Source organism: Salmo salar, chromosome ssa18, assembly GCF_905237065.1.
Source record: "Salmo salar chromosome ssa18, Ssal_v3.1, whole genome shotgun sequence".
Taxonomy (NCBI): Eukaryota; Metazoa; Chordata; class Actinopteri; order Salmoniformes; family Salmonidae; genus Salmo; species Salmo salar.
In genome coordinates this window covers 26,851,393-26,875,673 of record NC_059459.1, presented here as the reverse complement: position 1 = coordinate 26,875,673, position 24,281 = coordinate 26,851,393, and the positions used below count along the sequence as shown (strand labels likewise).

Here is a 24,281-nt window from a genome sequence, read left to right as displayed (position 1 = left end):
GAAATGTTAAAATAATCTAGGAGAATATAACACAATAGAAAATCCAAAGAAAAACCAACCTGAATTTTTTGGGGAGAGAGACCATCCTTTTAGAATGGCAAGTATAAGGTCATACTGAGAATTAGCTCCCTTGATGCAATTCCTATGGCTTTCACAGGGTGTTAGCAGTCTATGTTCAAGGTTTCAAGATTGTAACTTTGAAAACAAATAAGAAATATCAATTTTAATACAGGGACACAGTCTTGGAAATTTGTGTTTGCGCGCGCCATGAAGACAGGACGCACCTGCTAAAATCAGTTTCCTATTGAACATACGTCTTTCTGTAAGAAATATTATAGTTTGATTACATTTTAGGGTATCTGAGGAGTAAATCGAAATGTATTTTGAGTTTAGGGGTAGATTTTCGGATTCCTTTCTCTGCATGTTGAACGACTGGATTACTCAAATCGATGGCGCCAACAAAACAGACTTTTTGGGATATAAAAAACAATTTTATCTAACAAAACAACACTGCATGTTATAGCTGGGACCCTTTGGATGACAAATCAGAGGAATATTTTCAAAAAGTAAGTGAATATTTAATCGCTATTTGTGAATTTATGAAACCTGTGCCGGTGGAAAAATATTTTGATGTGGGGCGCCGTCCTCAAACAATCGCATGGCATGTTTTTGCAGTAATAGCTACTGTAAATCGGACAGTGCAATTAGATTAACAATAATTTAAGCTTTCAACTGATATAAGACACTTATATGTACCTAAATGTTTAATATCCATAATTTTTATGATTATTTATTTGAATTGTGCGCCCTCCAGTTTCACCAGAAGATGTCCCACTAGCGGGATGCCTAGGCTTAAGTTAAAGATATGACAGATAGGAGAGACTATTGTAACGCTCGTTGTTAGGAGGAGAAGTGGACCAAGGCACAGCGTGGTAAGTGTTCATGATTCTTTATTTTCACAACACACTCAAACAAAATAACAAAAGGCGACAAAACAAAAGTGCACAGTTCTGTCAGGCAACAGAATGCTAAACCGAAAACAACCTCCCACAAAGACAGGTGGAAAACAGGCTGCCTAAGTATGATTCCCAATCAGAGACAACGATAGACAGCTGCCTCTGATTGGGAACCACACTGGCCCAAAAACAAAGAAACAGAAAACATAGACTTCCCCACCTGAGTCACACCCTGACCTAACCAAACATAGAAAATAATAAGGATCTCTACGGTCAGGGCGTGACAACTATAGAGTCAGCTTCCATCCTCAGTAGCTTTCAATCTAAGTTGTCAATGCCAGGAGGTTTGTCATTATTGATCGATAACAGTCATTTTTCCACCTCTCCCATACTAACTTTAAAAAATTCTAACTTGTAATGCTTTTCTTTCATTCTTAGTTTTTTTATGGATTAATATGATGGCTCACTGTTCATTGTTGGCATTTCCTGCCTAAGTTTGCCCACTTTGCCAATGAAGTCATTATAAAAAATAATTGGCAACATCAAATGGTTTTGTGATGAATAAGCCATCTGATTCGATGAAAGATGGAGTTGAATTTGTCTTTCTGGCCATAATTAAATTTAAAGTACTCAAGTTTTTTTCCATCATTCTTTCTATCATCGATCTTGGCTTCATAATACAGTTTCTTCTTCCTTTTGTTGAGTTTAGTGTCGTGTCTTTAGTATCCTTAGTGTGATGACATGCTATTTTATCAAATCGATTACCTAACGTTTAATTGATTACGTGATTGAATTAAATCATGCAACAATTAACTCATTAATAACCTGGGGCACCACGGAGAAGTTTATTTAAGGAGTTCCATCTTCCGAATCTTACATTTCAGTCATCAATCAGTCATTAATTATTCTTTACCTTCTATCAGTCTCATCTGAATGTTGTAAAATTCTTGGTTATCTGCACGAACCTTAGTTTCCACAATGAATCAGTAATATACAAATTGGCTTAATTATTTATTTACTAACTAACTAACTAATCACAAAAATACATTGGTTACTAACACAATGCATTGATAAGTCCCTAGTGGGCTAAGCCGATATGATGGCTTGGTAGACAAAAGGAAAGGGGTGGGGACTGAGAAAGAGCGGGAAAGACAAAATGGATTCACTACTCACAGTCTATAATTATATTCATTCAAATGCTAATCTTTTGTACATGAACGGCCGCTCATTCGAGAATAATTGCAATTTATGTACTTAAGCCCGTATGTCGTTGTTGTCTTCTCTGTTGGAATCCTCGATCGTCCTGCAGGGTTCATCAGAGCCTCTGGTTAACTTTACCAGAAGTCACAATGTATTCTATGGTTGTACGTGGTTAGATGGATACTTCAGAGTACCATTCAGCCATGTAGTCTGTGTTGCTTCAGTTGGTAGAGCATGGTGTTTGCAATGCCAGGGTTGTGGGTTCAATTCCCACGGGGGACCAGTATGGGGAAGAAAAAAAAATGTATGAAATGTATGCTTTCACTACTGTAAGTCGCTCTGGATAAGAGTGTCTGCTAACTGACTAAAATGTAAAAAATGTAGTCATAGAATAGATGCTTCTGCGGTTGTTGGTGTTCTAGATTTACGTAATTTCTAGCTACAGACTAGTAATTATACGTTTAAGATTTGCTCTTATTCTGTAGTGATCGATAGTGTCAGATTTTAATAATTTGCAACCTTAGCTCGAGACGTCCGGCTTACCGTGGGTCTCTTTGGCATGAAATGTACATTTCGTCACAGGTGGTTTTATACATTTCAGTAGAAAAGGGTGGTCCATGACGCCAACATAATGTCTATGCTCTCGTGGGCGTGGTTACTGACTTGGTTAACTTTATATGAAAATCCATGCTCTCATTAAGAAGGTTAATATCACATTATATATTTTCACAAATAGTTTCATGTTTAATCACATACGTTTCACAATATTTAGATGTAAACCTGACAGCTCGGACACTTTAAGAGATACCGTTATGTATGTTTCCTGTCCTTCACGAGATCACCAAATGAAATACACTCATCGTAACTGTCCCACATTCTCAAACATGGAAATATTGTTTAATTCTCCCATTTTGGGGATTTAGGAGTTTGGCCAAGTCTAGTTCTTTGTTCTCTCTCTCTCTCTCAATACTGCATGTCCAAAGGGGGAGATGGTTCCTTCCAGGAATTTACGACCTGTCGTTAAGTCATAAAACTGTGGAGAGTGGGGGGGGGGTCGCCTATGATACCCCCAGGGCACATCATGACATTAGTCACATAATTGCTCAATATGCAGTAGATCAGCCAGTCAGATGTGTAGCCAGACTTATTAACCACTCATTTTGCCCCATCTCTTTCAACCATACAGTTGTTCAATTCCTCATCAATCCATGGAGCCTTAACAGTTCTCACAGTCAGTTTCTTAACAGGTGCATGTTTATCAATAATTGGAAGAAGCAATTTCATAAATTCATCAAGTGCAGCATCTGGATGCTCCTTATTAATCACATCACACCATAAAATATTTTAACATCATCCACATATGAGTCACAGCAAAATGTACACTATTTTAGGACCAGTTTTTGGAACTGTGGCTTTCCTGGATATAGCCACTATACGGTGATCACTTCATCCAATGGGTACGGATACAGCTTTAGAACAAAGTTCTACAGTATTAGTAAAAATGTGATGAATACATGTGGATGATCTCGTTCCTGTAGTGTTTGTAAACACCCTGGTAGGTTGATTAATAACCTGAACCAGATTACAGGCACTGGTTACAGTGAGAAGCTTTCTCTTGAGTGGACAGCTTGATGAAAACCAGTCAATATTCAGGTTCCCAAGAATGAAGACCTCTCTGTTTACATCACATACACTATCAAGCATTTCACACATATTATTTACATACTGACTGCTTGGCCTATAGCAACACCCCAAAAGAAAAGGCTTTCGATGTGCCAAGTGAACCTGCAACCACAACACTTCAATAACACTTGACATAAGATCTTCTTTACAGGGATATGGCTCTGAATATATAAAGCAACACCTCCCCCATAAGCATTTCTGTCTCTTCTATAGATGTTATATCCTTGTACAGATACTGCTGTATCATCAAATTATGGCAAATATATGAATCTTATCTGATGTTAGCAAGTTATTGATTTCATGAACCTTATTTCTAAGGCTACAAATGTTAACATGGGCCATTTTCAGCCCCTTTCTGGGTAGCTTATCAGAGATTGACATGATATGGTAAAGAGCAAACAAAGCAAGAGAAAAAAATATACATTCAGCAGTCCATTAATCAATTTGTGTGTGTGTGTGCCACAGGGTTGAAGCTATGAACCCATATGCTTGGCTCTTTCATCCCTTCCAGGCTTCTGGGAGGGAAGGTGGACAATGAGCCTGTCATAGCGGATGTAAGCAATGTCCCCACGCACTCTGGCAGTTTTTATGGCTGGGATAAGATTTTTCCTCTTCTGGCACACATTTTCAGGATAGTCCTTGTTGAGGAAGATATACGTTCCTCTCAAGTTCTTGGCTCTTTCCAGAACAGCTACCTTGTCCTCAAGAACTTGACCACTATCGGCCTGGGCCTGTCACTTGGGCTTATCAAATCAAATTTATTTTTATATAGCCCTTCGTACATCAGCTGATATTCTCAAAGTGCTGTACAGAAACCCAGCCTAAAACCCCAAACAGCAAGCAAAGCATGTGAAAGAAGCACGGTGGCTAGGAAAAACTCCCTAGGAAAAACTCCCTAGAAAGGCCAAAAACCTAGGAAGAAACCTAGAGAGGAACCAGGCTATGAGGGGTGGCCAGTCCTCTTCTGGCTGTGCAGGGTGGATATTATAACAGAACATGGTCAAAATGTTAAAATGTTAAAATGTTCATAAATGACCAGCATGGTCAAATAATAATAATCATAGTAGTTGTCGAGGGTGCAACAAGCACGTCCGGTGAACAGGTCAGGGTTCCATAGCCGCAGGCAGAACAGTTGAAACTGGAGCAGCAGCACGGCCAGGTGGACTGGGGACAGCAAGGAGGAGTCATACCAGGTAGTCCTGAGGCATGGTCCTAGGGCTCAGGTCCTCTGAGAGAAAGACAGAAAGAGAGAAAGAGAGAATTAGAGAGAGCATATTTAAATACACACAGGACACCGGATAAGACAAGAGAAATACTCCAGATGTAACAGACTGACCCTAGCCCCCGACACATAAACTACTGCAGCATAAATACTGGAGGCTGAGACAGGAGGGATCAGAAGACACTGTGGCCCCATCCGATGATACCCCGGACAGGGCCAAACAGGCAGGATATAACCCCACCCACTTTGCCAAAGCACAGCCCCCACACCACTAGAGGGATGTCTCCAACCACCAACTTACCGTCCTAAGACAAGGCCGAGTATAGCCCACAACGATCTCCGCCATGGCACAACCCAAGGGGGGGGGCGCCAACCCAGACAGGAAGACCACGTCAGTGACTCAACCCACTCAAGTGACGCACCCCTCCCATGGACGGCATGGAAGAACACCAGTAGGCCAGTGACTCAGCCTCTGTAAAAGGGTTAGAGGCAGAGAATCCCAGTGGAAAGAGGGGAACCGGCAAGGCAGAGACAGCAAGGGCGGTTCGTTGCTCCAGCCTTTCCGTTCACCTTCACACTCCTGGGCCAGACTATACTTAATCATAGGACCTACTGAAGAGATAAGTCTTCAGTAAAGACTTAAAGGTTGAGACTGAGTCTGCGTCTCTCACATTGGTAGGCAGACCATTCCATAAAAATGGAGCTCTATAGGAGAAAGCCCTACCTCCAGCCGTTTGCTTAGAAATTCTAGGGACAATTAGGAGGCCTGCGTCTTGTGACCGTAGCGTACGTGTAGGTATGTACGGCAGGACCAAATCGGAAAGATAGGTAGGAGCAAGCCCATGTAATGCTTTGTAGGTTAGCAGTAAAACCTTGAAATCAGCCCTTGCCTTAACAGGAAGCCAGTGTAGGGAGGCTAACACTGGAGTAATATGATCAAATTTTTTGGTTCTAGTCAGGATTCTAGCAGCCGTATTTAGCACTAACTGAAGTTTATTTAGTGCTTTATCCGGGTTATGATGGGTTTTCCCTGTGGCTCAGTTAGTAGAGCATGGTGTTTGCAACGCCAGCATGGTGTGTGCAACGCCAGGGTTGTGGGTTTGATTCCCACGGGGGGCCAGTACAAAAAAAAAATGCATGAAATGAAATGTATGCATTCACTACTGTAAGTCGCTCTGGATAAGAGTGTCTGCTAAATGACTAAAATGTAAAAATGTTCTCCAGTCCTGTGGGCGTGCTCCACCTCAATCTTCCTGTGGTCCATGATTTCTCTGTCATTGTTATCATGGATTCACACACAGAACTGATGTCTTCTCTCAATGACTTACAGATTGCTGTCATCTTGCCATTCTCCTGTTTCAACTCATCGAGCTGACCCTGGGAGAACTGCAAACTGTTCTTCAGGTCCTAGACCTCTCTGGTCAGGTCGTTCATTCTTTTGTTAGTTGAATTGAGCAGTGTATATTCTTGTTGTTGTAACAACTGCTTGTAGAACTATTTTTGTTTGTTTAAAAGATCCTTCACCTGTGATAGTGAGACACCACTGTCCTCAATGGTGCTACCGCCGGCTTTGGTCTTTGTTATGGGCAGGGCAGGTCACAGGAAAGATTGAAAAAAAACAAAAGCAGCAGGGACCTAGACAGCCACAAAGCTGGGACAATCCGTGGTCCCTGCCACAATGGCTAACCGTGTCACAGGCTGCGTTCAAGCTCTCAAGAAAACCCTGCTAGCTTGATAGGCAGCTAGCTAGCAGCTAGGCTAGCTCCTACACCAAGCAACTCCTCAGACCCGGCCTTGGTCGGTGGGATCACTGGACCGAGAGTAGCAGGGGGATGATTCCCGGTGTCTGTGAAGCCCGTCCTTTGGTGCAACGCAGACCCAGTAGCGAGCGTTTCCACTACAAAGTAATGTTAGGATATATCAGTTATCTTATAAGAGCTTTTGTGCAGAACACACTACTGTGTTTCAGGTACCAAGCTTATGGTCATGTTGCAGCAGTATGTAGGAGGGAGATTCCTAGATGTGAGAAGTGTGCAGAAAGGCATTGGACAAAGAAATGTGTAGTGTCGGTGGAAGAAGTAGTATGTGTTAACTATAGGGGTGCCCTTGTTGCTGGGGATCAGAAGTGTCCCGTGCGAGAGAGGCAGGTTGAGGTTGCCAGCGTCAGAGTTGTACAGAAGATGTCGTATACTGAGGCAGTGAAGAAAGTAGAGGAAGATGGGTCGAGGGTGAGGTATCGTAGAGGGTCCCAGTGAGTAGTAGACCTTTGCCAGTACGAATGAAATGCGATTCAGTAAAGTTGGCTTTTTAGAGTACATTGCCATGGTTATAAACTATACTGCAGAAATTAAACATTCATCACAAAAATAGGTGTTATGGTGGCAGCTGCAGAGAAGTACTTGGGTTTATGAGATTTTACTGCAGAGGAGTTACAGGGTGTGTTGAATGGTAGTGTCCCGTCCTCCCTGGCTGTTGGTCAAAGTAGTGTAATGGGGTGGTGTTTTTTTTATGATCATTTTCCCCCTTTTCCCTTTTTTGCATCACAGTGTAATGGATTTACACTCCAGTCCAATTGGTAGTGGTGATGCATATTTTTGGTAGAAGAAGAAGAAGGAGGAGGCTGGTGGGAAAATGGCAGAAGTGGATGCTGAGTTCGAATCAAGCAGCGTGTCAAGCAAATTTGGTGAAGTTGAATGTTCTGAATGGACAGTAGTATTGAAAACTGGAACAAAAAGGAAATTGTCTAAAATTGGAGTGGAGTGTGTGACTGATATTTTGATTCATTATATTTCTGAAGAACAGAGGAAGATTCTAGTGGGCCTCAAAAGAATCCGGACAACAGAAGTTTTGTGTTTTGAACTTCGGATTAGGGCACCCGTCAAAGGAGTCATCTCAGGGGTGACAACAGATGTTCAGGTTGAATACGTGAAGACAATTCCTGGCGTGGTTGGTGCCCTGTGTCTGAGCTGCTGGGTGAATAGAGAAAAAGAAGAAAGTCTGTTGTTCTTGTTGTTTTTTGATAAAGAGCAAATACCTACGCATGTGAAGCTTGGTTATGTAAGATACGTTGTAAGAGTTTTCGTCCCGAAACCACTGCAGTGTAACAATTGTAAAAGGATTCCGCCATGTTTTAAGTGTGTGCAGACGAACAGAGTATACTGAAGAACGGTGTGTAGAACGACAACAGTGTTGCAATTCTGCTGGGGATCATGATTCTGAGCTCCTGGAGTGCCCTGTAAGGGTGAAGGAGATTAAAGTGGCAAAAGTTAGAGCAGTCTATCGAATCTCTTATGCGGAGGTGAATAAAATAATTGAGAAAACAAGTGATGGTAGTGAAGATATGGTACTGGATACACCACAGCCTGTAGTAAATGTTTGCTTCCAGACAAAATATACCCTGTGTGGATTTTGTTGTGTTCATTGCCACAGTGATAAACTGTACAGCACAAGTCTCAAAGAAGTCTAAGAAACTGGACATTATTGTGGCTGCGGCAGAAAGGTTTTTGTGGACTTAAGGATTTTACATCTGAAGACTTGCAAGGGGTACTGGCGCCGGAAGACCCGCCCTCCCAGGTTCCCCTTGTGCCTGTGTAGGGATCAGATCGGTTGTATTTTTTACCCGAAAAGTTGTTAGAATTATTAATGTATTTCTTTGGTCATTTTTTGGGTAGTTTGTTCAGTTTTGGTGGGAATCCTGTTTCCATCCCGCCTAGTAGATGGCGGGATGCGCATTAAATTGTGTGATTGCCAATATACCATAGAAGAAGACGAAGAAAAATAAGAGTTCTTTAGGCTGTTGGTCTCGAGTAGGATTTTCTAGGGTAAATAGTGAAATGGGGCGGTGTTTTTTTATTTTAAAAAATTATATAAATATTCTTAGATAGAGCTAATAGTTGGCATGGTAATTTTTCCTTTTCCACAATTTTATAGTACCTTATCACAAAAATGTAATGTAGGCAGGCCGTGAACGGCCAAACACTCCAGTCAGTACAGTAGGTGGCGGTGTAATGGATGCGATCCAACAACACAATGCCAAAGAAGAAAAAGGGTTCTTTGACGCAACTACGTGGGATTATTTTAAACAGGACAAGATGGCGGAGGTTAGCGGGCTGAGGAAACGGAATCATTTCGAACAAAACCGCAAAAGACATGTCTTTGACGAAGGTAATTTTTTATTTAAGGAGAATATGTGGAACTGGATAGTAATATTGTGACTGACTGTGACATGTACCTCGTTCGGCGTTGTTTCTACTGAGTGCCGTAACCTCCAGTAGCCAAAATAGTAACGTATGTTTTTACTTTTACAGGGACCCAGCCAGTGAAGGGTTTAACGTTTTTGTGTAGTTAATTTAGCTGGCTAATTCGCGCCCGCCAGCCCTTACTCTCACCTGGCCGGGTCTGTCATTTTCGGACCGCGAGTGTTGCCCGCTGTTGAGTTGCATCAATCCCATGGTCCGTTCAATTCTGAATGCTGATTGGTTAAAACTGCATTCCAGCCGGTGTTTCTCCCACAAGTTACCATCGGCTAAATCTATGACATTAAAATGCCTACACTCTGTTCCATCCGACTAAGCAATCCACTGTCTCATAAACCCAGCCAGGCAATTTATAAACTTGATCTCTCTCTATAGAAACCATCTAGACTATCTCGCATTTCTTTTAGACTAACATTTGGTTTTTAACAGATTGCTGTCGGTCTCCAACATTGTTTCAATATTCAAATTGGAGTTCCAGCTGACCCTTAGTAATGAATGAGTTGGGATGAGAGAGAGGTCGGCAGCTTTTCCTGAGCCAGTCGAAATCATGAATCAGCATAATTTTTATGGACATAACAGTCAATAGAAAACAACAGGTAAACGAACCGAAGTGCAGCTAGTTTGAAGTCTTTCCAGCTTCAGTTTGAATTTATTGTGTTGGCTGTATTGTTGGCTAGCTCCTCTGAACAAGTGTCCTGACGAGAGAGCACATTTTCTATGCCAGGTGAAATCCCGCATCATTAGCTCATTGTTATGGATGTATCCAAATAAATGTCACTAGAAAGCAGTTTATGCAAATGCGGCTACTTCAATGTTATTCTGGCACAGTTTGACGTGCCTGTAAGTTAGCCATAGTTGGCTAGCTAGCAAGCAAGGGATAAGAACGTTGCCAGCCAGTATGGTATTCATCCTATTTCATCCTACAACAAGATATAGTCCCGACACAAATCTAGGGTTGCTACCCAAGCCGGCTGGTTGTTCGTTCTATCGGTTCGGTTTCCATATAAGCGATCCAGTCGTTCAGTCTTTTTGTTCTGCATCTATGGACGCGAACTAATCGTAAATAACGTTTTCAATGAAAATATGTAAATCATTATTTAAATATGTTGGTGACCCAGTTGTATAAAAGTGATAATGCCCTGGAAGCCGGTGCTTTGAGGATATATTGGCACAGTTTGCGTTGTGCCTAAGACCAAGCCTTAGCGGTGGTATATTGGCCATATACCAGACCCCCTCGTACCTGATTGCTTAAATAACACAGTATATTGGCACTGTAGAAGTCAATAGCTTTAGTTCCTTCTTACATGCTTTGTTTGAGTTGCTTTTTAAAGCAAAGGGCGAATTGAACATTTGGGGAAGAGGTCAAGGTGTAGGGTAGTTCTGTGTGATTGGGACAGGTGCCTCAATAGACTGAGTGATTGAGGAGCGGATGTCGTCAACCTTCTTTTCAAATTGGTTTACAAAGTTGTCCGCAAGAGAGGATTAAGGAGGGAGGAGAAGGTGGAAACAGTTTCCTAGGGTTAGAGGAAGAAGCTTGACATTTATTGATAGAATTGGCTTTAGCAGAAGAGAAGGTAGAGAGGAGGGAGGGAAAGGATGATGGGTCCTCTGGAAGTTTAGTTTTCCTCCATTTTCTGCCTGCTGCCCGCATCCCTGTTGTGTAAGCTGGCAATGAGTCACTCAGCCGTGGCGCAGAAAGGCAGGGCCAAGCCGGCCAGGAGGAAAGGGGACAGTAGAAGTCATAGGATGCGGAAAGGGAGGAGAGTCTGGTTGAGGCAGAATCAGGAGACGAGAAGGATTTAGCAGATTTAGCGGCGGCACATGTTTGAACTCTCATTTTTGGATTGAGACAACCAGGAACTCCCTATTGTTTTAAAGTTAGCTAGGAACTTCAACTTTCTGACTTTTCCTTGAAACCAATATTCCTCTCTTGGAATAGCGTTTTTTTTTCTTCTTGCAGATTAACTGAAACCCTCAACTCAGACAACTAGGCCTAATGTTATCTGGCGACCAAAGTAGGCTTAATATATCAAAAAGAAAACGCTTTGCTCCTGTGGTTTTGCATGCCCATTCTGTATCCTTGCATCAGACTCATGCAATGAACGAACAACATCGGATGCTTTTTCTCTCCCTCTGTCAGGTCAGGTGCAACAGCCATCATCAACTCTATTGTAATGTGATATAGGCTAGCTATGCGTAACCTTCCATTTCCTCAGCTGGCCTAGTCTTGGTTTCACATGGGGAAATTCCCTTGCACCCCTACCCAACACCCCTAGCTTACATCTCTCTCACTGAACAACAGTTGCAATCTGGTACAATTATTTGTGTAACAATGTTGTTTTTGGAATGTTAATGTATACAGAAATCAGTCAACAGGAAAATGGAAGGTGTTATTTTTGACATCACTTTAGTAATGGGGGTCTTTCAAATCCTTTAGCCTTGTGACATGACTCTTGTATCAGTGCAAAATTCAGCTGGGTTTATTTGTGTGGCAATAGTTAAGACTCAGTGGTGCTGCACTTTGTCCTTGGTGTGCAGATCCCTTGTTGCAGTTTAACATTTGCTCTGCTTGACTCCGGTCCAGAGAGGGAGTCGTCTCTTGGAGTTGGCACCAGTCCACAGTGTCACGACGAAGGAGAGGAGGGACAGAGTAAAGAGAGCTGTTTCAGATGTAGACCTAGACTGGCTCCATACATGGCCTGCCAGAGACCCGGATCAGGGCTGTTTCAGATGCAACAGGAGAGAACTGTGGCAAGATAAGGAATGATAAATAAGCCTGCCAATTTTAGATCTGGCTCTGTTTTCTCCAATCCCCTCCAAGGATGAGGGGATTGGACTTCGCAGCCCAGTCCCTGCAGAATAGTGTCTCTGTCTCTCTCCTATGGCAGCACTGCCACTTAATTTAGCTGACTACTGCTTCGTATACCTCGCTTTGATGGACACTTGCATAGAGGGGCCTATGTGTGGGTTATGGTCCATTTTACACTGGACTGATGTTGGATGTTTAGTACAGTTGTCTATATGTGAGTAAAGTTAGGAGCAGTCTGGCCACGAGTTACAGTAGATTACCCGATTAACACAGGGACTCTTCCATGTCCTGACCTGCTAATATGCGCGTGTTGCAGCTAATCATTATTTGGACTGGTGTAAACTTCACGTCTGCCCATGTGGGGGAGATTCTGAGGTGTCAGGAGCTGAGTGTATTTAAATTCAGCTTTAGTGTCACTGCGACTAAAAAGGAACTCTGGCATTGATGTCTAGCTGTAGAATAAATTCATAACCTGTCTTGTTGTGATTTTATTGTTTACTTTTTAAAAAACTTTGGTAGTGTTTATCTAACAGTCTCAAACCCACAGTGAATTATGTCTGTTGGCAGACTAGACAGCCATTATACCAGAATCAGCAGGATGCCTCTCCAGTGTAAGCTCTGCTCCGGAGAATGCTGTCCTGTTCTCTCATACCTTCTGTTCGGCAACCCCTCTCCTGGCATCAGCCATAGAGCCCAGTCAGCCCACTGTTGTTTGCCATCGGCAGAGAACAGCCTTGCGGCAAGCCCTCAAACCTGCCTTAAACCAAATCCTCACTCTGAGTTTTGGTACGAAGTGTTTGTTCTTTGATATGTTAAAGTCACATGTCTTGTAGGACTGTCAGCTCTGGAGGAACATGTCATAATGGGGAGAGTAAGGTTTTTCCTTGGAATCTTGCTTGGTGTTGTGAACCATACCTCTCCAAGGGTCTCCTTGACACAACTGTTTTTGGTTGGTAGCAGTTGTAGGATGCTTGTTTGCATGAGCACTAGCAATCCAAAATACTTGTCATACCAGTTCACAGGGTGTCTCTCGTGTGATGGGGAGGGACATCTCTGATGTAGAGGACATTTCCCACACCTGGAGGGGAACGCCTACCTTTAGACACCCTTTCATGGAAAGATTAAAAGGCCAAACAAAGCTTTTTGAAATGCTTTCACTTTTGCTTATTTTGTGATGTTGACCTCGTCATAGCCCAATAAATCATTGTATTTGTCACATGCTTGGTAAACAACAGGTGTGGACTAATAGTGAAATACTTACAGGCTTGGACATAGAAAAGAGGCTACTGCACAGTGTAGATGCTATAGACATTGACCCATTTGTAGGCCTAGTACTTCATCTCATAATACCACTGGCTTTTGTCCCCCTTTCTCAGATATGTTTCCTAATACCCAAGTGTGTGCACTGCAGGCCTGTGGCAATGTACTGGCGTCATGCTAGAGGTTGACGCAGGAGTGAAAATTTGTTCCTGTCCTGTACCATTTCTTTTTTTCACGTATAGTTATATAACCCCGGAACTTTCCGGTCCCATCCCGATAAAAATCACTCCCGTTCCGTGTTCATTTTTAATGCTCAGAAATCAGAAATAACTTCCTCCATTAGCTACTGGCCTGTCTGTCCCGGATCTGTGGCCGCATCGCATTAGCAGAAACCAATACTGTTCTCAGGGCAAGCCTGGTTGTAGCTGGATTCACCTAGTCAGTCTGTCATGGAAAGAGCAGGTGTTCCTAATGTTTTGTACACTCAGTGTATAGAAGGCTCTTTTTAATATATATATTTATTTATTTATTTTAAATGTATTTTATTATTATTAAATGCTCCACACAATACATACTATTCCTCTCCTGTTCCAAACTTGACTCTAAGAACTTCACACCTATTCCTGCTGGAATCCCACAGGACTTGCAAGACCCGCTGGAGTCCTGTTCCCGTGTCAACCTCTGCAGCAGGCAACAAATACCATGTCCAGGAACTGTCATGGAATGGCCTATAATATGTACAATGCCTGATGGAAGTCCAGATGCTGGAATCCTCTAAGATGATACCCTGACTACACTTCTCTGTATTGTCCTTGTGTAAAGTTTGAATTGCACCATGTGCACTCTCTCCCTGCTCTTAACGGCATGACACCGTGTGTCCTGTTCTCTCTCTCAGGTGCGGGTGGTGTGGAAGATGTTCCTCTGTCCCTGCCAGATCGGAAGCCTCCTCCCAGGATGGCGCCTCGGGCAGAGGTGGATAGCGAGACAGACGAGGAGTGGGAACAGGCCCCAGAGCTGACTGCTGCCGATCAGAGTCCTGTCAAAGAGCAGCCTGTAGAAGAGGTGGAGGAGAAGGCTCGGCCCATCCAGATTGTCCTGGCTCACGAAGACGACCACAAATTTGAGCTGGACACGGCGGCTTTGGAGAAGCTGTTACTGCAGGAGGCTGTCAGAGACCTTAATGTGGTGGTGGTTTCGGTGGCTGGGGCCTTCCGTAAGGGCAAGTCTTTCCTGCTGGATTTCATGCTTCGATACATGCTCAACCAGGTGAGACCGGGTGCACACTCAGATATACAGTGCCTTCAGAAAGTATTCAAACAGCTTGACTTTTTCAACATTTTGTTGTTACAGCCTGAATTTAAAATGTATTTAGTTGAAGAAAAACATTGGAACTGGTCTACACACAATACCCCATAATATAATTTTTATTTATTTTTTTACAAATGTATAACAAAATGAAGCTGTTATGTCTTCAGTCAATAAGTATTCAACCCCATTGTTATGGCCAGCCTAAATAAGTTCAGGAGTAAAAATGTGCTAAATAAGTTGTATGCAATAAGTGTTTAACCTGATTTTTGAATGACTCTGTACCCCACACACACAATTATCTGTAAGGTCCCTCAATCGAGCAGTGAATTTCAAAAACGGATTCAAGCACAAAGACCAGGGAGTTTTTCCAATGCCTTGCAAAGAAGGGCAACTACTGGTAGATGGGTAAAAAAAGAAAAAAAGAAGCAGACATCAAATATCCCTTTGAGCATGGTGACGTTATTAACTACACATGTGATGGTGTATCAATACGCCCAGTCATTACAAAGATACAGGCGTCCTTTCTAACTCAGTTGCCGGAAAGGAAGAAAGCGTCTCAGGGATTTCACCATGAGGCCAATGGTGACTTTTTAAAACAGCTACAGAGTTTAATACCTGTGATGGGGCAAATCCAACACATCACTGAGTACCACTGTTCATATTTTCAAGCATAGTGGTGGCTGCATCATGTTATGGGTATGCTTGTCATCGGCAAGGACCAGGGAGTTTAAAAAAAAAATTGTAATAAAAAGAAAAATAATAGAGTTAAGTACAGGCAAAATGGTAGAGGAGAACTTGGTTGTCTACTTTCCAACATACAATGGGAGCCAAATTCACATTTTCAGCAGGGCAATAACCTAAAACACAAGGACAAATCTACATTGAATGTTCCAGAGTGGCCTAGTTACAGTTTAGACTGATCTATGGCAAGACTTGAAAATTGCTGTCTAACAATGATTAACAACCAACCAACAACCATGATTAACAGCCCAGAGACTCCCAGCTGTAATCGCTGCCAAAGGTGATTAATGTATTGACTCTGGGTTGAATGCTTATCTAATTATGATATGCGTTTTATTTTTCATAAGTGTACAACATTTATTTTCCTTTGACAGAGTATTTTGTGTAGATCATTTAAAAAAAGTAATCAATTGTAATCCTTTCTGAAGGCACTGTACCTACAGTACAGACAATTCACTACAAAATACTGATATTTCTCTGAATCATTCATTGGGCAGATCAGCTTGAATGAAGGTTTTGCTGTGCTAAAAGGAAGAACCAATTGAACTGTCTGTTAGCTGGAAAAACTGTGGTTAAAAGCACTTTCTGGCAACATCAACAATCTCACGTCATCAACACACCCCTGGGTGTAGGGTTAATTATAAGGTGTTGTGTAACGCTGCTAACCTTTTCAGGATAAATCTCTGGGTTGTCGGTTCAATACCAACATTTGTAAAGCAGTTTGGAGATCCTGAATTAACCCCGTATTAGTCTTGGATTTCCAGATGAATTAGCCACCTACTGACCTGACTGCGTTACCTGTCTGATTTTACATAATGTCCTCCATCTAGGGGTTGATAAAACGTCTCGAAACGGGAAGTCTGCTAATGGTTCTAAATGGATGTTAGTAGTTATTCTTTCCTTTGGGATTCATTTAGTAGTGTGAAATTCCTTCAGGACATTTTATTTTCAGCCAAATGCATTTTCCATTCTTAGACTGCTAGATAATTAGTGTTGTCTTCAGGTCATTTCACATACTGTAGTTCAAAAGCAATTTGTCTCATTAGCATTCCTTTTGCTGAAATATGAATTTCTCTGCCAGTTTCTGGGACAAGAGCTTCCCAAGGGAAGGGCATACATTACCAAGGCCGCATCACTGCATTGCAAATTTCTAATCAGCTTCCAGGGGTTATGTTAATGTGTCCACTGTCAAGGATTTGGCTTGAACCATGTGTCGAAAGAGCAAGATTGTTTTTGAGAAATATTTATGGAGCTATAGGCCTAGATTTGGAAATGGTTGGTGTTTTCTCGGCACTGAATAAACATGGATGTATACAAGTATAATCAATATTTCTACTGATGACTTGAATCTGAGGGAGAGAGTGAGGAAGAGGACAGTCAGTCATGACCTCCATCAGGACAGCCAAGCAGCAGCCAGTGATTGCAGGGCCAGTATCACTTTACAGACCACAAAGTGTTGTTATAGGTCTGGAAGCTTGGGAAAGCTTTATCTTATATCGTTATAGCTGCCTCAAACTCATTCTCACTGTGTAGTCTGCTGCTAGTTTCCCTGCCTGCCTGGGTCTGTTGTTCATCTCAAGGTCTGTCACTAGTGCTGAGCAATTAACTGAAATTTCTGTTATTTTTATTTTAAAGATTTAAGCAACCAATTGACCAATGTCTGTTCAATTATTTGAATTCCATTGTTTTCCTCTGAGCTCAATGCGCACATCAGTTTCTCTAAAGATAAATCTGATCCAGCCTGAACTGTACGATGTAGTAGGGAGTTGTAGTTTCCAACCGGCCAATATTCTACATAATTACCACGTTTTGTGTGCTAAACTAACTACAATGACCATAATCCTTTGCGCATCTCCTTGTCCGGTCTTTTACTTTGCATGGTATCTCTACCTGAGAATGCATGATTGTAGTGATTTTATAGTTGGTATTCTTTGCTGAACTACAAAATAGTGATTTTTGTTAGACAAAATAGGCAGCAGCACTAGAGCTGAGATGATGACTTGGAATTAAGTAATAAAGTCATCAAATAAAACGTGATACACACACCTGAAATATTTTATTAAAGTTGTGAAATAAATGATGGTTAATAAGTGATAAGCATTAATGGGAAGTCACTACCATGATGGAACTGTTATTAATTGTTTTATTCTGTGTTACTGAACTTCAAAAAGCACTAATTGCTCAGCACTATCTGACACACTGAATGATCTGAGGACAGATGCATAGGAGAAGTAAAGTCTGTAAAAACTTGGTCACAGTGGGGTCAGAGGAGCAGTGATGGCTATTGTTGCTCTGAGACGACGATGCACTCCATCGCATCTAGGGTCAGGTATTCAGGATTGCTCTGATTGTGTTGCCTAAGTTTTTTTCCCAGCAACATTGAACTCCAGTCCTGAAAAAACATAACTGCAGAGATTGTTGAGTACCCCTCCCATGTTAGTCTCCAGCAGGTTATACCATTTAGATATCTTTGTAATTACGTCCCAGGCAGGTGCTATTTTGGGCTCTCGGTCTGGCCAACCTAATTTTCCTCCTGGTGTCTGCACTGTACATCTGTGATCACTCTCCTTTACGGCCTAGAATTTGAACACTTCATTCCAGTCACATTTCCTGCTGGATAGAGAAGTCCGCTCTTCTGTGTGTGTGGCAGTTTTACTAACTGATTGGACTGTTTGTTTGATGTCCTCAGAGGGAGGAGACAGAACTAAAGCTTGTTACTGAAGTCTGCCTTGTTTAATAGCGCCGTAGTATCCTTGGTAGCCTAGTGGTTAGAGGGTTGGGCCAGTAACCAAAAGGTTGCTAGATCGAATCCACGAGCTGATAAGGTACAAATCTGTCGTTCTGCCCCTGAACAAGGCAGTTAACCCACTGTTCCTAGGCTGTCATTGTAAATACGAATTAGTTCTTAACTGGTTTGTCTAGTTAAACATAATAAATTGTTTAATAGCGCCGTAGTATCCTTGTTTAATAGCACTTGAGTATTATCCTTGCATTAACACTGCTGCAGGATGTGTATTTTAATAGCTGTGTGATATCTATCACCACCAGGCATTGTTAGGTTAAGCTACTCTTCACCTTCTGCTTCAGAATGCTGCCAGTAGACAGAGCCAGGTTCAGTTGTTAAGTAATACCTTTTAGGCATGAAATATAGCATACCATTTTGTTTAATTAGTTACTTTGGGAGTCAAATCTCATTATTGGCTTACTCCTTCAGCAACCTTGCATTTATTCTCAATTCTTGAATAAGGAAGTAATTAAGACCAGCCCCGTAGGCCACGCTCTCCCTGTAATTAAGACCAGCCCCGTAGGCCACGCTCTCCCTGTAATTAAGACCAGCCCCTTAATGAAGTAGTGGAGTAACGCGCACACACTTCTAACGGACTTGTTTTCACAACAGCAGCTCATATCCTATTAAAGGTGTTCTTCAGACTTAAGTTTCTTTGTCTTTTTTACTGCCTACACTGAACTGAGTCTGACATGATGTTGCGTTTGGCATAGGCTGTGTAAAATGACCCTGATCTCAGGACACCAGTGGTTTGAATGTGATACCACAGTGACCTCCAGTGGTAGTAAGTTGCAAATGCATGTAAGAAATACCAGTATGCCTATTCCTTCCTTTGATTACTGTTGGGCTTTTTCCACATTGCCCATATGAAACACACACTTGCCTACAGGAATCAATAACTTGTTTCCTGTACTGACCACTCACTCCCTCTGTCTTGGTACCCCCCTCCTCTTACAGCAGCAGGAGCAGTCAGACTCGTGGGTTGGGGCTGATGATGAGCCGCTGACAGGGTTCAGCTGGAGAGGAGGCTGTGAGAGGGAGACGACAGGGATCCAGGTCTGGAGTCAGGTGTTTGTGGTCAACAAGCCGGATGGGAGCAAGGTGAGCCCTACTCTGTGACACACACACACTGTTATTAACATTGAGAGGAACACCACAGTGGCACAGTCGTGTTTTATGTATGATCTTATGTCCATCCCTGCCACTCATATTGACTGTTGTCTTCAAGTGGATTTCCATCATGTTAATGACCTAAAGGTGACCTGCAATATCCTAACCCTTGACAGGTTGCTGTTCTGCTAGTGGACACACAAGGAGCCTTCGACAGCCAGTCTACCATAAAGGACTGTGCAACGGTTTTTGCCTTGAGCACCATGACCAGCTCTGTACAGGTGAGTCTATGGTGGACCTGACTGAGTTCTCACTGTTTGATTACATACCCATAAAGGTGCACACATTGTGTCAGTTGAGTTAATGGTGTGTTGTGGATGGAAAGGGCTGGTTGATGTCAAGAACTGGCCTACGTACGAAGGATATTTCATGGTCTAATTCTTTTCAGGTGTATAACTTGTCCCAGAATATTCAGGAGGATGATCTTCAGCATCTCCAGGTATACACACCATTCCTCCCCATCTTAATGAATACATTTGTTGGTGTGTTTGAAAACAATATTAAGGCTATGACTAACATCGTCTTTTCTCCATCTGCTTAGCTCTTCACAGAATATGGCCGGCTTGCTTTGGAGGAAATCTATCTAAAACCCTTCCAGGTGCGTTACTGTCCTGAAAATGGATATTGTTTGTTCAATATATTCAGCAAAGTTTGGACATGCACATTTGTCCTCCCTGAGCACATTCTCTCAGTAACCCTGTCTGTGTTGTGTTCCAGTCTCTCATGTTCCTCATCAGAGACTGGAGTTATCCATATGAGCACAACTATGGACTGGAGGGAGGTAAACGCTTTCTAGAAAAGAGACTGCAGGTAGGTCTGGAGAAGAGAATAGGGCCCATGATTGCTCATTTAGAATGGGCTCCTCCACATTTAAACCTAGTATCTAGTCCAGTGTGGCTTTTCCGGAGAGGACTTTCCACTACAGTTTTGAACTAAATTATCTCAGCAGAATTGTAATATGAATTTTGTTCAGTGTGTCTGTGAATGGAAGGACGCTCGCAGTAGTGGAGGCTGCTGAGGGGAAGGCGGCTCATAATAATGGCTGTAACGGAGCGAATAGAATGGTATCAAACCATGTGATTGAAGTATTTCATACCATTCCACCTATTCCTCTCCAACTGTTACCAAGAGCCTGTCCTCCCCAATTAAGGTGCCACCAACCTCCTGTGGCGTGCAGTATCACTTTTAGTGGACGATCTGTAAGGTTACTTTCTAAATGTGATACATTAGTTACTGTCAGATTGTAATCAAATGTAACTTTTGGATTTAACAAATCTGATTACGGTTACTTTTGGATTATATTCCCTTTTAAAGGACAAATCCACCCAAAACCACTGACTCGTATAATTTACAGTGTAACATAACACTAACGTGAGAACATATTTTTTTTGTGAACAAATGTTTCATTTTGTTGTTTTAACAAGGTTGGTGGCAACATAAATCTTTGTAGAAATCAGTTGCAGCTCAAGTCGACTACAAAACCAGCAATGATCTCTCTATGGGCTAGCTAGCTAGCAAACGTAGCTACACACAATAAGTCAATATCTGCATGTGAAATAGCTAGTTAGTGCAGTTTGTTTAGGTGATTTTACAGCTATCAGTTTAGGAGTCTCCAATCTCACCATGTTCAACCTGCAGATCGATGTGCCTTACATAGTGGTCTGCCATTTGCAACAGCACCATGCAATGCACCCTGGACTGAAGAGGCAGACAAATAGGATACATGTGTCCTCTGTTAAATTACACATTTCTTGTGGTAGGAATATTGCAGAAATATGATCAGTGGCTAATTCGAGAGGAGACAACCTCCCGTGTTATGACATCGGCCAGTATTGAAATCTCACATGATGATTGATGTTTTTGATCTAAAAGTCGTATTCCTTTTAACTTCCAGTGTAGTGAGAGCGGCTTTATCACAATGCTAATTTTTTATTTTTTTTCACCTTTATTTAACCAAGTAGACTAGTTGAGAACAAGTTCTCATTTACAACTGCGACCTGGCCAAGATAAAGCAAAGCAAAGCAGTGTGACACGAACAACAACAGAGTTACACATGGAATAAACACGCCAATTACACAATAAACAAGGCAATGACACAGTAGGGGGAAAAAGTGTATATATACAGTGTGTGCAAAAGGCATGAGGAGGTAGGCAATAAATAGGCCATAGTAGCGAAGAATTACAATTTAGCAGATTTACACTGGAGTGATAAATGAGCAGATGATGATGTGCAAGTAGAGATACTGGTGTGCATAAGAGCAGAAAAGTAAATAAAAACAGTATGGTGATTGGGTGGGCTATTTACAGATGGACTATATACAGCTGCAGCGATCGGTTAGCTGCTCAGATAGCTGATGTTTAAAGTTGGTGAGGGAAATATAAGTCTCCAGCGACTTTTGCAATTTGTTCCAGTCACTGGCAGCAGAGAACTGGAAGGAAAGGCGGCCAAATGAGGTGTTGGCTTTGGGGATGATCAGTGAGATATACCTGCTGGAACGGGTGTTATCGTGACCAGTGAACTAAGGCGGAGCTTTACCTAGCATAGACTTATAAATGCCCTGGAGCCAGTGGGTCTGGCAACGAATATGTAGCGAGGGCCAGCCGACTAGAGCATACAGGTCGCAGTGGTGGGTGGTATAAGGTGATTTGGTGATAAAACGGATGGCACGGTGATAGACTGCATCCAGTTTGCTGAGTAGCGTATTGGAAGCTATATTGTAGATGACATCGCCGAAGTCGAGGATCGGTAGGATAGTCAGTTTTACTAGGGTAAGTTTGGCGGCATGAGTGAAGGAGGCTTTGTTGCGAAATAGAAAGCCGATTCTAGATTTGATTTTGGATTGGATATGTTTGATATGAGTCTGGAAGGAGAGTTTACAGTCTAGCCAGACACCTAGGTATTTATAGTTGTCCACATATTCTAGGTCAGAACCGTCCAGGGTGGTGATGCTAGTCGGGCGGGCGGGCAGCGAACGGTTGAAAAGCATGCATTTGGTTTTACTAGTGTTTAAGAGCAGTTGGAGGCCATGGAAGGAGTGTTTTATGCCGTTGAAGCTCGTTTGGTGGTTAGTTAGCACAGTGTCCAAGGAAGGGCCAGAAGTATACAGAATTGTGTCGTCTGTGTAGAGGTGGATCAGGGAATCACCCGCAGCAAGAGCGACATCATTGAGATATATATATATACATACATACATACATACATACATACATACATGCATGCATACATACATACATACATACATACAGAGAAAAGAGTTGGCCCGAGAAATTGAACCCTGTGGTACCCCCATAGACTGCCAGAGGACTGAACAACAGACTCTCCAATTTGACACACTGAACTGTCTGCAAATTAGTTGGTGAACCAGGCAAGGCAGTCATTAGAGAAACCAAGGCTATTGAGTCTGTCGATAAGAATACGGTGATTGACAGAGTCGAAAGCCTTGGCCAGGTCAATGAAGACTGCTGCACAGTACTGTCTTTTATCGATGGCGGTTATGATATTGTTTAGTACCTTGAGCGTGGCTAAGTTGCACCCGTGACTGGCTCGGAAACCGGATTGCACAGGGGAGAAGGTACGGTGGGATTCGAAATGGTCAGTGATCTGTTTGTTAACATGGCTTTCGTAGACTTTAGAGAGGCAGGGCAGGATATATATAGGTCTATAGCAGTTTGGGTCTAGAGTGTCATGACCGCGGCAGCTTTCCAATCTTTAGGGATCTCGGACGATACGAAAGAGATGTTGAACAGGCTGGTAATAGGGGTTGCAACAATGGGGGCGGATAGTTTTAGAAAGAGAGGGTCCAGATTGTCTAGCCCAGTTGATTTGTACAGGTCCAGGTTTTGCAGCTCTTTCAGAACATCTGCTATCTAGATTTGGGTGAAAGAGAAGCTGGGGAGGCTCGGGTGAGTAGCTGCGGGGGCGGAGCTGTTGGCCGGGGTTGGAGTAGCCAGGAGGAAGGCATGGCCAGCCGTAGAGATGCTTATTGACATTTTCGATTATCATGGATTTATCGGTGGTGACCGTGTTACCTAACCACAGTGCAGTGGGCAGCTGGGAGGAGGTGCTCTTGTTCTCCTTGGACTTTAGTGTCCCAAAACTATTTGGGGTTAGAGCTACAGGATGCAATTTTCTGCTTGAAAAAGCTAGTCTTTGCTTTCCTGACCAACTACGTGTATTGGTTCCTGACTTCCCTGAACAGTTGCATATCGCGGGGACTATTCGATGCTATTGCAGTCCGCCACAGGATGTTTTTGTGCTGGTCAAGGGCAGTCAGGTCTGGAGTGAACCAAGGGCTATATCTGTTCTTAGTTTAGCATTTTTTGAAAGGGGCATGCTTTTCTAAGATGGTGAGGAAATTACTTTTAAAGAACGACCAGGCATCCTCAACTGACGGGATGAGGTCAATATCCTTCCAGGATACCCGAGCCAGGTCGATTAGAAAGGCCTGCTCGCAGAAGTGTTGTAGGGAGCATTTGACAGTGATGAGGGGTGGTTGTTTGACCGCGGATACAGGCAATGAGGCAGTGATCGCTGAGATCCTGATTGAAAAACAGCAGAGGTGAATTTGGAGGGCAAGTTGGTCAGGATAATGTCTGAGGATGCCCATGTTTACAGATTTAGGGTTGTACCTGGTGGGTTCCTTGATGATTTGTGTGAGATTGAGGGCATCTAGCTTAGATTGTAGGACTGCCTGGGTGTTAAGCATATCCCAGTTTAGGTCACCTAACAGAACGAACTCTGAAGCTAGATGGGGGTCGATCAATTCACATATGGTGTCCAGGGCACAGCTGGGAGCGGAGGGGGGTCGGTAACAGGCGGCAACAGTGAGACTTATTTCTGGAGAGATTAATTATTTTAATTAGAAATTCGAACTGTTTGGGTATAGACCTG

General features: G+C 42.6%; 1 protein-coding gene across 3 annotated transcripts in view; it reads left to right on the top strand.

Moving 5' to 3' along the window:
• The first annotated feature begins 9,029 nt into the window (after positions 1 to 9,029).
• LOC106577100 (atlastin-2) overlaps positions 9,030 to 24,281 on the top strand; it is a 32,674-nt gene continuing 17,422 nt past the window's right edge. For 2 of the 3 annotated variants that reach the window (XM_014154835.2, XM_014154836.2), the window contains exons 1-7: positions 9,030 to 9,225; positions 14,282 to 14,652; positions 19,178 to 19,321; positions 19,507 to 19,611; positions 19,779 to 19,829; positions 19,932 to 19,988; positions 20,108 to 20,200. In XM_014154835.2, the coding sequence (XP_014010310.2) occupies positions 9,069 to 9,225; positions 14,282 to 14,652; positions 19,178 to 19,321; positions 19,507 to 19,611; positions 19,779 to 19,829; positions 19,932 to 19,988; positions 20,108 to 20,200 (978 nt within the window). In that variant the 5' untranslated portion in view covers positions 9,030 to 9,068. The remainder of the gene's footprint in view (positions 9,226 to 14,281; positions 14,653 to 19,177; positions 19,322 to 19,506; positions 19,612 to 19,778; positions 19,830 to 19,931; positions 19,989 to 20,107; positions 20,201 to 24,281) is intronic. The other variant, XM_014154837.2, reaches the window with a different exon arrangement.